This window comes from Alosa pseudoharengus, unplaced genomic scaffold, assembly GCF_046254945.1.
Source record: "Alosa pseudoharengus isolate Yale_2024_CS ecotype anadromous, Long Island Sound unplaced genomic scaffold, YU_APseudo_1.1 YU_APseudo_1.1_scf_9, whole genome shotgun sequence".
Lineage (NCBI taxonomy): Eukaryota > Metazoa > Chordata > Actinopteri > Clupeiformes > Clupeidae > Alosa > Alosa pseudoharengus.
Genome location: NW_027468881.1, coordinates 36,447,032 through 36,462,236, shown reverse-complemented (window position 1 = coordinate 36,462,236; position 15,205 = coordinate 36,447,032). Strand labels below are relative to the sequence as shown.

The 15,205-nt window shown below is 41.1% G+C and overlaps 2 protein-coding genes across 2 annotated transcripts in view; one reads left to right on the top strand and one right to left on the bottom strand.

The window, feature by feature from the left end:
- Nucleotides 1–1,170: 1,170 nt before the first annotated feature.
- On the top strand, nucleotides 1,171–2,458 carry LOC143114291 (hydroxycarboxylic acid receptor 3-like). The gene has a single exon (XM_076275819.1). The coding sequence runs from the start codon at nucleotides 1,340–1,342 to the stop codon at nucleotides 2,309–2,311; it is 972 nt and encodes a 323-aa protein (XP_076131934.1). The 5' UTR covers nucleotides 1,171–1,339; the 3' UTR covers nucleotides 2,312–2,458.
- The window catches only part of kntc1 (kinetochore associated 1), a 30,848-nt gene continuing 17,915 nt past the window's right edge, over nucleotides 2,273–15,205 (bottom strand). Inside the window, exons 42-61 of the mRNA XM_076275818.1 lie at nucleotides 13,973–14,062; nucleotides 13,658–13,826; nucleotides 13,395–13,453; nucleotides 11,697–11,913; nucleotides 11,510–11,583; nucleotides 11,137–11,347; nucleotides 10,317–10,429; nucleotides 9,994–10,049; nucleotides 8,876–8,954; nucleotides 8,642–8,766; nucleotides 7,378–7,513; nucleotides 6,504–6,599; nucleotides 6,289–6,345; nucleotides 6,135–6,189; nucleotides 5,922–5,985; nucleotides 5,479–5,608; nucleotides 5,052–5,141; nucleotides 4,784–4,938; nucleotides 4,306–4,396; nucleotides 2,273–3,260 (exon numbers count right to left, since the gene is read on the bottom strand). Coding sequence (XP_076131933.1) covers nucleotides 3,210–3,260; nucleotides 4,306–4,396; nucleotides 4,784–4,938; nucleotides 5,052–5,141; nucleotides 5,479–5,608; nucleotides 5,922–5,985; nucleotides 6,135–6,189; nucleotides 6,289–6,345; nucleotides 6,504–6,599; nucleotides 7,378–7,513; nucleotides 8,642–8,766; nucleotides 8,876–8,954; nucleotides 9,994–10,049; nucleotides 10,317–10,429; nucleotides 11,137–11,347; nucleotides 11,510–11,583; nucleotides 11,697–11,913; nucleotides 13,395–13,453; nucleotides 13,658–13,826; nucleotides 13,973–14,062 — 2,118 coding nt within the window. The 3' untranslated portion in view covers nucleotides 2,273–3,209. The remainder of the gene's footprint in view (nucleotides 3,261–4,305; nucleotides 4,397–4,783; nucleotides 4,939–5,051; nucleotides 5,142–5,478; nucleotides 5,609–5,921; nucleotides 5,986–6,134; nucleotides 6,190–6,288; nucleotides 6,346–6,503; nucleotides 6,600–7,377; nucleotides 7,514–8,641; nucleotides 8,767–8,875; nucleotides 8,955–9,993; nucleotides 10,050–10,316; nucleotides 10,430–11,136; nucleotides 11,348–11,509; nucleotides 11,584–11,696; nucleotides 11,914–13,394; nucleotides 13,454–13,657; nucleotides 13,827–13,972; nucleotides 14,063–15,205) is intronic.

Genomic DNA, 15,205 nt, shown 5'->3' with positions numbered 1-15,205 from the left:
ATTTGATGAACACTGTATAAATATAACATGTCCCCAGAGGTCCTGACTGCAAACCTCCCAAAAATACCAGATTCTTGTCACCATCATCTTGTACAACCTCATTTGCATGGACATGGCATTCTGTTGAAACTCCCATGTGTAGTCCTTTGATATCAGTGGATACTTTCAATCTCATTCTGCTATACATCATGAGGGGGGAGGGGAAGGGAACGGGGACGGGGGGCAGTTTTCTACCAGAAACTAGAAACTGGCTATTTCGGTAATCGGCTACAAAGAAACTAGAAACTGGCTATTTCGGTAATCGGCAACAAAGGGCTGCTCAGACAATGGCAGAAGTGCCGTTCGTCCAGGTTATGAGGTTGGAAACGTCATATGTTAAGGTAAAAAAACTGTTAAGGGTGCCTTTAAGAAATAGGGAACAATAGGGAAATCATTGCAACATGGTGTGGATGTAAAATGTCCAATTTGACATGACATTTTCAAATAAAATAGGCCTCATCCTATTTGAATAGATATTTGTATGATGCTTCCTCTGAGAAAAGGTTGTGCTGATTATAGTGCAGAGGGCTAATGATATCGTGCATCCCTAAGAAATACAGTATTTTGATGAGGATAATGTTGTACCTGGGTACAAGAATCCTTGTTAGACAAGTTCTAGGATGGATTTACAGTAAATGGTGGTGGAGGTGCAGACACGTGGTCCAGGGTTAATGGCCTGCAACATCAAGAACTGTAAACAGAGCTGTCAGCCTGAGAAGGGAAGAACAGTATAGGAAGACAAGGAGCGGCCACTTTTGAAAGGTTTTGAAGGCTTTTGAATGTAGGTATACACAGTGTCATGATCAATATTACATAATAGATACAAATACAACCATATTTTCAAATGGTTGTCTCATGGTTGAATAAATGCTATTTATAAAATGGATTTGATTTAAAAACAGTTCCCCAATATAAATGTCTCTTATCTTGTCATTTTACTCAAATATCTGCAATGAAAAATAAATAAATAAATAAAATAATAGGGGGAAACCTAACAGGGACAAAAGTTTAAAAACAGCCTGGGGGCCCCAAATGACAGTTGCTTGTGTACAGTTCATGAGTCTGTTATTTGTTTTGAGCACAAACTCAAATTGAGCATGACTCGTCAGAGAATTCCACTGAGCTGTTGCTGCTAGTCCATTTCAGTGCACCTTTCTTGATGAAGAGGAATATGACAACATATCTCCACAAGCTACGGATATTACAACATGCCTTTTAAAAATGGAACCACTTGAAATGAGTTGAGCATCATTTTTACCAGATTGCTGTAGTGTTCTAGGCACTTTTATATGTGAAAAGAATGTGTGCATATGTTAATAGAGGACAGGTTCTAGTGCAAGTTCTACCTCCGTTTCTCATTTTGGAGTTTGTGTTTGGCGTCGTGGGCAATGGCTTGGCCCTCTGGATCTTCTACCACATCAGGCCCTGGCGGAGCAGCACGGTATTCCTCTTCAACCTGGCCCTGGCCGACTTCCTGCTCAACATGGCCCTACCCATGCGCGCCAGCTACTACCTCTCCGGCATAGACTGGAAGTTTGGGGATCCTCTCTGCCGCGTCTCGCTCTTCATGCTGGCCATGAACCGCGGCGGCAGCATCATCTTCCTCACGGCCGTCGCTGTGGACCGCTACGTGCGGGTGGTGCACCCTCACCACTCGCTCAACTCCATGACGCTGGCGAAGGCGGCGTGCGTAGCGGTGCTTCTCTGGATCATCACCATCGCACTCAACGTCTCGATCCTCACCGAGTCCAAACTCACTCACACAAATGTCACGACAAAGTGTGAAAGCTTCGGCAATGAGAACAAGTACCACAACGTGGTTTTCTTTGTGATATTTCTCATCTCGCTGAGCGTCATCATTTTCTGCACAACTCACACCTATGGCCAGCTGCGCAGGAGACGTCTGGACCGAAACACGAGGATAAGGCGCATCATGCGGAGTCTCACTCTGGTCATGGTAATGTTCACCATTTGCTTTTTGCCCTGCAACATCACACGGGTCCTGATCTGGCTGAGAAATGCACAGCCTGCTGACTATGAGGGCATCGAGTCTCTTGAGATGGCCTTTTATATCACCATTAGCTTGACTTATCTCAACAGTATGCTGGATCCTGTACTCTACTATTTCTCTAGTCCCCCTTTTCAAAAGACCCTCAATGAGATGGTGACCAACCTCATGCAGAGAAGAAGAAAAATACTCCAGCAGGACCAGAGGACTGAAATAAATGGACTATTTACTGCACTACTGGATTTATTGCATTTGAAGATATGACTAGATCAAAAAAATAAAAATAATTATACAGCGATCTGCAGCAAAAGATACAGCCAAAGAAGTGATGATGTAATTGCATCTGAAGGTATTATGCTTACACTTACACCTATTCATGAATTGAAATAAATATTTCAGGTTCCATTTGTACCATTCCTTTAATTTGTTTTTATGTGAGAAATCCTCGCTTAGAAATACTATGCTAAATAACTTTTAAGGTTTAACAGCTTAGTCTTTATTTTGTAAGTACTATAAACATTTAAGTGAACAGTATAGACCTGGTGTGGTACAGTGCAAAATACAAACTTACGTGTGCTGCAATAAACACCCAGGTTTGAAAGTTTAAAGTTACAGCAAGTAAAGGTTTGAAGTTACAGCAAGTAAAATCAGAAGCCAGCTATAAGCCTAAAACACAATGCCTCAACAACTGTGATGTTGAATTTTAGACCATCTTTCCATGCCTACTTACAGTATTAACATATCCTGACTATTCTACTGTGCTTATTTGAGGGTTCCCACTCTAACTGACTTACTATAAATATACCGACCAAATACTTTGCCCCAAAAATGATAAAATTCCATTTCCATTTCCATGTCTGGAATAGACTTTCCAAAATTCCATGATATTCCAGAAATTCCATGACCTGTGGGAACCCTGTTATTTATAAACTGGCAGTTATGAAAATATATTAGTTTACAACAACAACTACCGTACTGTTCGGGAAGCTCCCTCTGGCTACCTTCAAAGACTTTTCTAGAAACGGTTGCCATTAACTAAACCGGAAACTTTCATTTCCACTACTGGAAAGGAATTTTGCAAAATAACTGGGTAAATAGCTTTAATATGACAAAAGTGCAAATGACAAAGATAATATAATAGAGAAGAAATATAATATAATGTTTACATGTCTTTCTGTCCTCCCAGTGAGTCCACAGTCCTCTCCATGTACTCCTAAAGGGGGAGGGGAGCATTGACTTTCAGAGGATTCTGTATGTTTACATGCCTATATACCAGAACAACGAGCTGAAGAGGAGTTTTTAAAGGAGTCATGCTGCAGGGAACCATTTTTTTCCTTGTTGAAATAAGAGGTCAATGTGACTAGGGGAAGTACTGAGCTTTTCAAAGTGGACTGTTCCCTTCCCTGCCTGTAATGGCCATAGAAAAGAAAGTCAGAGCATGGGCCAATTAGAAAAGCACTTATTTTCTTTCCTTCATTGTATTATGGTAGGTTAAGCTTATTTTCATTTGTTTGTATTATTTTTTTATAGTACGTCTTTTGTGTAAAGTGCCATTTTATTTTTTAGGTCGTCTTTTAGGCACATCTGGCCTGTTAACATCGGCACATGGACAACAGATGCAAAATAGTCATGTTGGCTAACTCTGGCGCATTTACATTTTTATGTTCATTAATGTGCATTGTCCATGTCTAAATAAAGCTTAAATAAATAAATAAATAAATAAATAAATAAATAAATAAATAAATAAAATAAATAAAATAGAACTGCTCACATCCATTTTGCTCTGTCCCCTTGTAACGTTGAACCGCCCATAGCAATCTGAATCAATAAGATGGAGCCATAGCAATCAGCAGTCTAGCGACACAACTGGAAGATGCCTAAAGATATTGGCCAATCAGAGCCAAGCCAATTATAAACGCAAATTCAAATATAAAAAGCTCAACCGCAAACCGTTTTTCCCTCTTTCTAGAGGCCCTTTCAGACTTTACTTTGTCAGGGGAAGTTATAAAATAATTGAAAAGTGTATGGCATGACTCCTTTAATGCATCCCAGGTACCGAGAAAGTGAAATGGAGAATTAGATGGCAAATAATGAACTGCCACTTGTTTGTCATATGAGACTCGTTACATCTTGAATGTGGATATTGTGGCTACCCAACACTGGTAAATAATAAAAATAATTGAACTCAGAAAATGTGGGAGTTGTGTTGTGGCTTGTGTTATACATCTCACAACAAACTACCAACATAAACAGCTTACCTTGACAGGATCAGGTTGTGACACTTGTTTCCCAACTTTGTGCTCCATGGACTTCAGATAAACCTTAGCTAGGCTGATGGCATCCTGTTTCCTACATAAAAAAACAACAGTCTAGCTTTACTTTTCATTCACTATGACCGTTGCTATGCTAGGGCCAAAGCCTGATTACCAGTCACAACTTCATGTATCCTGAAGGTGGCGCCCATCACATGAATGAGGGTAATCCTCTACACAGTGCAATTATTATTCTCTCGTAACTGTCATATAGGTTTAGTCAGAGTGTTTTTCTAAAATATTACATGTATTACAAAAACACAGTGGTCAGAGATGTTATAAAATATTGCATGTACAGTATTAAAAAACACAGTGGTCAGAGATTTTATAAAATATTACATGAATTAAAAAACATAGTGGTCAGAAATGTTATAAAATATTAAATGTATTAAAAAAACACAGTGGTCAGAGCTTAAACACTCACCTCTTACAGCTGACAAGGTAGTCAACCAAGTCCTTGACCTGGTTAGGAGGGCATTTTGTGATTAAGTGTTGCTTGAAGTCATTAAAATGCTCAGTCTTGATCAATTTGTCATACTGCTGTTTTTGGCACAAGTGTGTGAACACGGTACCCATAACCTGCACACAGGAAAAATATAAACAAATGTTAAAATTTAATTTCAACTTATCTGAAATCCGGTCCTTATACCTACACAAAAACATCCTTGTTATGAGTAGGGCTTTATACTCACCAGGGAGGGGACTCCAGCCAACTCTCCAGTGCACATGTGTGTCTTCACCTGATCCAAGATCAGAACTGGATCACAAGACACCATGAAACCCTGCAATAGAAAACAACAGAAGACCACCCTTTACAGCCACCCCAACAATATGGCAAAGAAAAGTTCTCACAGTGACTGTTGCACAATTATTGTTTTATCTTATATCATGCTTAAAGTTTGCCTGATTAGTGCACAACAGTACAAGTACTTTATCATTTGCCATTTACAATCGTTGACAAGTGTCAATCAACTTTGTATCTAAAGTTTGTATCTAAATATTTGTATTTTTTATTTTAACCCGTCAACATGTTTTGTCCCTTCGAATCCATCATGATGTGCACAAAGTATTGCAGTGTGATTTCTGTGTAGTGTGGTTGTTTGGCACTGTGCTGCGCACCTGAATCTGCTGCTCTCTCTTCTTGGCACATGGGATGAGCAGGAGAGTGCCCAATGAGTAGGCCGGCATACTGCACTGAGCAAAGCGCTTGGCAACACCAATCAGATCAAGGTTCAACAGAAACGGGCACCTTTGAGGAAACGTACAGAAAAGAAAGTTGAAGACAAAGTTGAACTAGTGTAGTTATTTTACAAGAAATCTGGCTGCATGAAATGAGAGACACTGAACTAGAATACTGTAGCCTAAATCAAAAACACATTCATACAGTATAAAATGAATCATTTCCTTTAAATTTATACAATTTGTGTGTCTGAACAAGACGTGGTACCCGTGCTGCCACAACACCTCCACAACCATACTAGCTCTGGCCAGTCCACACTCAACCATACTAGCTCTGGCCAGTCCACACTCAACCATACTAGCTCTGGCCAGTCCACACTCACTTGAGGATGAGCAGGAATGTCTTGTAGAAGGTGGCCTGCTGCTCGGGGTTCAATGGCACTGAGGCTAGAAGAGAGTGAGCAGGAAACACTTCACACTACAAGCGGTGGTAAAAGTACTGTACATGTAGTTGCAGTATGCCTGATTATTCCTGTACTTCAAATAGCTATATGAACCATTGGGAGCTTTGACATGCACTGAAAGCCATCAAGTACCGTTCATGAAAGGGGTGAGAATAACATTCCTCCATGTCCTCAGCAGACTGGGAACCTGCACACACAGCAGGTGTCAGAGCAGTTATCACTATGGCTATGAGTGTGAGAGTGGTCGAATTCTTGATAAATGTCAACAGGAGATGAGACGTCTTACCTCCCAAAGACAAGGGATAGTTCCAATAGTCTCCAATAGTTTCTGTAAGTAGCTGGTCTATTGGGTGAGAAAACAGTTCTCAAAATTCTAAATTAGACAAAATTCTAAACATATTGCATATATTTAGACTGTTCTGTGAACAAAAACTTCACAATCACACACATTCACACATCTGTCGGACCAGTTGTTAGAGGGAGCATTAGATCGTAACTCACCATGTTAAACATCACCAGTTTCTGCAGGATGCCGTTCCACAGCTGAGGGTCATACATTTGGTACTCGAGAGAAAGATCAGCCACCAGACGGACAGCCTAGATATAGAGGACCAGTGTCACTCAGCATACACATTTCCACCCAGAAATATGGACAACAGATAGTATGCAGCTGCTTTAATTACATACTGAATAACTGAAACACTAATCATTACATCACATGTGCACTTTGTCTTTTTTGTGTAAAAATGACATTGCTTACACCTTCTCTGCTTTCAAATTTGATGTGAATAGGGTTTTTTTTAAACACTTTCTCATCTACAGTCTTCTTTGCAAAATGACCTTGGGTTTGTGAAAGGTGCCATACAAATGTGAATATAAATGACCTTGGGTTTGTGAAAGGTGCCATAAAAATGTGAATATAAATGTAACTCCTCATTATTCATTGCTACACTGTCAACACTTTCAGGTTTCAGGTTTTTGGAGCAGGTATTGATTCAAGCTCAATAACAAGCTCAATGCAGACGGTTCTTCCAAAAGCAACTATTCGATTTGGCAGGATAGTAAAGCATTACTCAACCAAGTACCTAATTAGATTCAATGTGTCATGTTGTGACAATTAGTTATTGACTGTACAATGTCCAGATGCATAGAAAGACTGCCTACTGAATCAGACCAAACTGGCTTTCTCAAGGGCCACCATGACCTAGAAAAAAGCCATTTGGAGGTCATGACTCAAAAAGTTTGAGACCCACTCAGAGATACCCTGGGCTTCATGCAACACCACTACTTCTGGAAGAGAGAGAGAGAGAGAGAGAGAGAGAGAGAGAGAGAGAGAGAGAGAGAGAGAGAGAGAGAGAGAGAGAAAAAAAAAGACCTTAGGCTCATGACTGTGATTCTTCCACAAGCCTTTGATCATGCCCTCCTTGGGTTTTTTGAGGAACAGCTCCAGGGTGTAGGGGATATTCAGCTTCTCCAGTTGAGAGAGGTAAACATAGCACTGGGTGTACTGCCTGCCGAGCAACCAAATAACACCACTGCATTAAGAACAACACGGCACAGTATCTTCAAGGGAAACTTCAGCCAGAAGAACATATGACAGTACATCCAAGGAAAAAGCTAGGGTTAGTATAAGTATAAGTACAAGTATATATATAGTATATATACTTATAAGTAAAGTCAAGTCAAGTCAGATTTATTTATAAAGCGCATTTAACATGTACATAGTGCAATCCAAAGCGCTCCACAAACAAGACACATAACAACAAGACAAAAGATGCCGGATGGAGCGGGGTAGTCGCCAGCGTACCCATGACATCAAGACAAGACAAATACATTTAAAAAATAACAAATACAAAAAATGCCGGACGGAGCGGCGTAGTCGCCAGCGTACCCGTGACACCAAGACATACAAGACAGACAACAAAACAAATAAACAAATAAAAATATTTTAAAAGGGGAAAAAGTGATGTTAAAATTAGTCCAATTTCCAAACCAGCTGAAAATGTCCAAGGGCAATGATGATCCGTGAAAACTGCGCACAGAGCTGGGTCTTTACAACCGATGCAATGCTAACAAAGTTCTTTAGCAACTGACCAACCCGGTGAATTCACTGGCAGTCTGGAGATAACGTTAACGTTAGAAGCTAGGCCTGCTAGACTGCAGTCTGGAGATGATGGAAGCACAGTCCAAAGTACTGAGCGATCGTGTAGATATAAGTATATATATAGTATATATATATACACTCTTTTGATACCGTGAGGGAAATTCGGTCTCTGCATTTATCCCAATCCGTGAATTAGTGAAACACACACAGCACACAGTGTACACACAGTGAGGTGAAGCACACACTAACCCGGAGCAGTGAGCTGCCTGCTACAGCGGTGCTCGGGGAGCAGTGAGGGGTTAGGTGCCATGCTCAAGGGCACTTCAGCCGTGGATGTGGGCATAGGAGAGCAGTACTCAACCACTTACCCCGCCCACATTTTTCCTACTGGGTCGGGGATCGAACCGGCAACCCTTCGGTCACAAGCCCGAAGCCCTAACCAGTAGGCCACGGCTATCCCATAATGCCCATGGATGAGACCACAGAGCTGTAACATAAGTATTACTAATTTTGTGTTGATAGACGTACGACTTACTTGACTTTGTTTTTGGGGATCTGCAGGAGGCTTTCGAGTGTGGCCCCATCAGCGATGTGACTGAGGCAATACAGGGCGCGACTCCGATGCTCGAAGGTCAGTCGTGACCCAGCGCCCCCTAGAGGCTGTAACAGTAGAGCAACACACTCGTCACACACAAACGTGTCTTGTGACTACGTACTGTATCAGAGGTCGTTACCACTTATTTGAAGCGGTGAGTGTGTGTAGACATACCCAGGACTCAGCGGTCAGGACGGGGCACAGCAGCCGAGCACCCATGTCCATGGGGTGCATACGCAGCAGATAGACCACTCTAAGAGACCGCAGAAGCACAAGGATGGGACCGGAGGGCGGAATGATGTGATGAGAACAGCGTAGACGTGATTCAATTAGTGTCATTACAATGTCATTACATTAGAGAAGTTGTAATTAGATGTAATGCTGTACACCAGAACATCTCTGTATCTGTGACATTTTTTCAAGTATAATAAAGTACAAAATTGTAATTACTACCTCTAAACCCACAATACTTCTTCCTTCAACGTAGCCTAATTATCAAAGAAATGCTGCTGAATCACGTCCGATGACTGAGTGAGGCCTGAAGGCTTTACCAGAGAAGAAATATTCACAAGTAATTGTGGAAATGGTTGTTGTTATGGGATAGAGAGAAAAATAAATGTAAGACGTTTTAAGACATTTAAAGGATCTGTGGAGACACTGAAAAATTGAATTTGTACTTTTGCACGGAAGATTGACAGCTGAGAGGCTGCAGCAAAAAGGTATAAAAGCATCCAGGCTGTCATCCTGCTATTAGGACAGCAAAAGAAACAGCACTCTTCCTTCAAAATGTTTTTCATTACACTTAACCAAAAGCCACTCTTCCCTCAAAATGCTACAGTGTAGGAGACCGTGCTGGCTCTTTGGTTAAATATACATATCTATTAAAACACCCTGTTTAATCCCATTTTAAACCATTTGATAGCTTCTTTCAACCACCTTTTCAAGTGTCTATCATACACAGAAACATAAATTGTTCTGTGTGTACTTCCAGGGCTAGTGGATAGTTTGTTATCAATGTAGCAGACAGAAGTTTGAAAGGTCTGAGTTTGAGGTAGCCACATGTAATAATAAATACATGTTGCTACCTCAGTTGTCACACCATCTCTCACCCGAGACCCAGGCAAGTATGTGACAAGATGAAAAGAGCACATTGCACCCAACATGGAGCACGTCCACACACAATTCTCTCATTCAATACAGAGTTTCTCTGCTTGACATAACCCCTAACACATAAGAGCGTCTTTTGATCATCTCTGTGTGGTCTACAGTACATATAACTGCCATTACAGTACCTCATCATGTCTGGGTCACTCTGGATGTCTGTGACAGAGTCCTGGTGGTCGTGCTCCTGGAAAAAGTTAAGTCTTCATTAGACTGGCTGGAAGATTAGTACCAAGTATATGAAGACACACGTCCATATTTGATGAAAAGAAACTGGAAAGAGGAATGGCCACTTTGAAAGCAATAAAACACATAAAAACACTCAGTGATTCTTGAATGTTGAATATATTTCCTATAGGAACGGGCATAGTTTGTACGGGCACAGCACTGGTTGATAACTACGGGAATTGTGTTGTAGAACTATTACACTTGCTGAGTCACATGCAAACTTTACCGTTTGTGTAGAAGATTCAATTTTACAGAGCCATTTTTCCAGCAGAAAATTCCGGACCATCAGAAGATCAATTCCACTGATGGTGGCAATCTCTTTAACAATGGCATGAATATCTGAGAAGATGCAAACGAAGATAGATCACATTTAAAGAAAATTGTTCTTGCAATAAACATAAAAAAAAACCTTCAATTCAACACTTCTGTCTAGTGTCTTCTGTTTAGTGATGGTCACCTTCACCCTGGTAACATAATAGTATATTCCAAAGCCTACGCTATTTTTTCACATTGCCGTCGCACCACAGGTTTCACTTCATCAATTGCTCTACCCAAAACTCTGATTAGAACTGAATGGCAGCTGGTCTCCGTTTTTCTCAATGTGTATAGGCAGTTGGCATTTGTTGAAAATCCAAAACCTCTGCAAATTTGCAAGTCTCCGTTCCAGTGGCTAGAAGCCCGTGGGCCTGCTGCTCAAAGTCAAAGTCAAAGTCTGCTTTATTGTCAATTTCTTCACATGTCAAGACATACAAAGAGATCGAAATTACGTTTCCCACTATCCCACGGTGGAGACAAGACATATTTTACCAATTAGGTCCACGGACAAAACATAACATTCAAGTAAACAATATAAAAAGTAAATAAGAAGGCACATACAATGAAGAAATAAGAGCAGCAAAATTTGGGTTGAAATTGTGCAATTGTGCATACAGTAGACAGTCAATATAATAGTGCAAAAGTCAGGCCAATAAATGGCTGAGGTAGTTCTGTTTGACCTAAGTATGCAAGTGGCATAGTGGCGCAAGTTATGTAAGAGCATTGCTCACCAGGATAGCTGTGTCCAGCTGGGTTCCTCATGCACTCCTCCACACCGCTGTGCTCAAACAGGGCAACGATGAGACGGCCGGGCTGCCCAGTGAGCTTCAGTAGCTCAGGAGAGCTCAGCTGGCTGGACATCACCATGTTCTCGATGGCCGAGCGCTGATACTGATGCTGCATCTTTGAGATGATGGTCTCTCCTCGCACACGCACCTCCTCCTGATGGATGGAACAGCAGTGTTTAAGTCAGAAGGGAAAAAATAAATAAATAAATAAATACATTAATAATAAAGCAGAGTTTTACATATACCCAAGAAACACCATAAAATGTGTACAAAGTACAAATAACTGTTTAGAGTTTGGGTATGAAAACTATCCAACCTCAAGACTCGGTGATTTCAGCAATTTGTGCCCAAGTTCCAAGCAGAATTTTAAAAATGCCGTCTTCTCCGTTCCTGAGGTAAATAACAAATAAACATACCGTTTAAAAACATTCCAAATCTTGATGGGATAAATAATTGAGTGGTGATATTTTTTCATACAATAATACTAGAAAATGTGCTCCAACCTGCTGGGAGCTCTTGGGCAATTTTATGGACGGTGGCAGCTGCCAGCTCCAGATTTTGGATGCAGAGAGTATAATCAAAGATGGCTTTCACCACTACATCGGTTTCATCATTCTGGGTATGGCAATGCCCTCTCTTGGCCCTTTCTATGATCATCGGTTTCAGCCTCTTCTCAAAGACATGATTCACCAGCAGCATGTACAACTTATCCACGCTGACCTGCACAGAGACGAGGGGCAGAGGGAAGTCAGTGGACTGAGATTTCTGGAATGGCACATTAACCCTCCTGTTGTGTTCTGTTATTTTCTCCCCAAAAAACTGTTAATTTAATCCGACTATCATGAGGCTTTGTTCACACAGGGCATATGAACACACAAAATGTATTTTGATCATTTTCAATGTTTATTTTCTTTTGTACACCTGTGGTGTACACGGTCAAAAATGACCAACCATGGGTGCGACCATAGTCAGTGTACAAAACTGAGTCCAGGCTAGTGTGTACCGATACTACAAAAGTATCGCAATACCCTGAAATTAAAAACGTCACAATACCTATTTTTATTAGTATCGATACATTTAAGAATGACAGTGACAATTTTCAGTAAGATATGCATTTCAGGTCCCAGCCGTGGCGCGACTGGCTGGGGTACCTGCACCGTATGCCGGCGACCCAGGTTCGATTCCCGCCCCGTGGTCCTTTCCGGATCCCACCCCCCACTCTCCCTCCCACTCACTTCCTGTCATTCTCCACTGTCCTATCATTAAAAAGGTATAAAAAGGCCAAAAAAAGAAAGATAAGCATTTAATTTCAGTGTGTGCAAAGCATGCTTCCCGTAGCCTATAGGGGTGTTAAGATTACCTGCTATATATCGGTTTCCGTTTTTAACGTGTAAGACACGGCTACATCGATACGTGAAGCACTGTATCGGAATAAAAACTGACATAAACCGGTCGTTTCCCCGATTTAGTTGTGGGAAAAGGTTCACACACTTTTCTACTCGCTCAGACTCAGTTTACATTGCAAGTAGTGATACATTCTAAAGCTGTAGAATGCGTTCATCCCACTTTCGATTTCAAAACAAAGCATTTCAGCTACACGTGGCACAGATTTACATTCAATATTACTGATGGTGTCAAGGTGGTGGGGGCCCCCAAATCAAATCAAATCTAAAAAAAAAAAAAGTGTCGAAACCGAAATTCTTGATTTCGTATCGGTATCGAAACAATAATTTTGTTGACAACACTAGTCCGGGCACATACTTATTGATCAGATGGATAGTGGATAGTATGTGTTCCTATGTGTTCCACACACACACACACACACACACACACACACACACACACACACACACACACACACACACACACACACACACACACACACACACACACACACACACACACACACACACACACACACACACACACACACACACACACTTGCGTCTATGCCAGCCCTCACAGAAACCTTTCCCCAATAGACTCTTTCCCTGTCTGATTTGTGTGTGTGACCTGCAGGTAATATTCAAATAACTTATTGATAAAAACATTTTTATTTACAATAAACAACAAAGCAGGAGTCATTTTTGACCGGGAACATAAAGCTAATAAACATGAAACGAACACAACAGTAAGGTTAAAACATATCTGAATACTCTGGTAATAAAATACGTATGTAAAATACATATGTTTTACTTTACCTTCATCAGTTTGCATATTAGCAACAAAGTGGGGAGGGTTTCTTCACTGAGCTCTGGTGCTGTAGGAAGACAATTTGGGTCACTATGCTTATTGACTGACCTTGGGTCATGTTGAGCTTGACATATTAGGCCAAGACATCCATCATATTTGATACACACAACTACCGTTAATTTTATTAAGGGGAAAAGATCATTCTACAGCAACAGGATTACTGGGTGAGATGATATAAGACAACAGTGTGGTTGCTATTTGTGCTACTCACAGATGATCTTCCAGAAGAAGTGATTGGTCTCAAGCAACATGTGGAAGGGAAGCCGTGTGTTGGCCAGAGGCGTGAGCTCGAACGAGTTCTCAAACAGGTAGGTGCTCTCCAGGTCAGCGGGAGGGGAGATGCGGCGGTATGACTTAAGGTGATGCAGCAGGCCGGTCATCTGTGGACACAAAATAGGAAGTGGTCAACGCAGATATGAAATAAGAGAAATCATCCATTTGTCTCAAACAGGAATTATATGCTGAACAATCATCTACTGGCTGATCTCTCCATACGGTACGGAGATGCAAGATATCAGCCCCTCACCTGGCTGAGAGGGAAGAGGCTGGTGCACTCGTTGGCTGCCTCTAGCGTGTTCAGAATCCTCTCAATCTTCTCATAGTTGTATGGGCTGAGCTGTGACATGGAGAAATGGTGTTCGGTTAATTAGGTGCTCTGGACAAGAACACGTAGATTGAGATTCCTTTTAAGAGATTGTGGTGAGCCTCACAGCATGCCTGCTGAAGTTGTTACAGACAAATGAAAAGTGCAAGAAGTTCTTTAATCAGCCAAAGAGGACACATGTAACTTCACTCATAAATTATTATCAGGTGGTTACATTTAAAAAAACAAAAATCCTGTGCCAGACTTTTTGTTGTTGTTGTTGTTGTTGCTGTTGGGGTGGGGGGCTACACAGTTTCACTTTGTGCACACATGCATTTTTGAATCACACAGCGATGACTGTGTGTATAGAAATCGTTTAGTATTTTGTATTACATTATGATACTGTACCAGGCATTCAGTCTGACCTGTTTTGAGCTACCTTTTAACATGGCCACTAGTTCAAATGTATAGCCTATTTCTTTACGCAAAGGATAACTGACTATAACTGAAAGAAGAAATAAAGCCATGGTGCTATTGCAGAAGAAATGTGTTTACAGAAAGCACAGTGAACATTATTAATTCTGTCTTCCTGCACTCCTCACACTCTATACCTTTCTCCACTCACACAGCCTGATTTTTTTTGTATACTGTATATATATATATAATGATATAATTGACAACCATAACCCAGTCATAGGCTACCTTCAGCCAAATGTTTCTTCTTTCTTATGCTACAAATGTTAGGCCTAAGCCTCCAACAAAAATTATGACAATCATTCAAAAGATCAAAAGTGCTGACAACGAACTTGCCCATGTGCCACTGTTTTCACCAAATAAGAGAATAGGCTAATAACTGCCGTTATTTGCTCCACTCTATCTTTACATCGGATCTCAACCAGAAGGTGTGGCCAAGGCCCGCCCTGCTCTGCAGGTACAGTAACATTAGGCTAGTTAGAATGAGAGCTGCGTTCCTCTCATATCATTGGTAAGTGAACTCAATTGACTCGAACTTGACAAAGCGCATCTACAACAAGTTTATTTTCTTTTTTCCACCACATCCATGAGCCACACGCCGGAGATACGGTACAGTGCCGGAATACTTTAAGCCACAATTTTGTGAACAAAATGTTCAAGAGTGGGTCACAGATTGAGTTCTAGAACTGAAATAGGTAGGTC

Coding starts and splice junctions, on each gene's coding strand:
- LOC143114291 (XM_076275819.1), top strand. CDS start 1,340: ATGTGTGCATATGTTAATAGAGGACAGGTTCTAGTGCAAGTTCTACCT.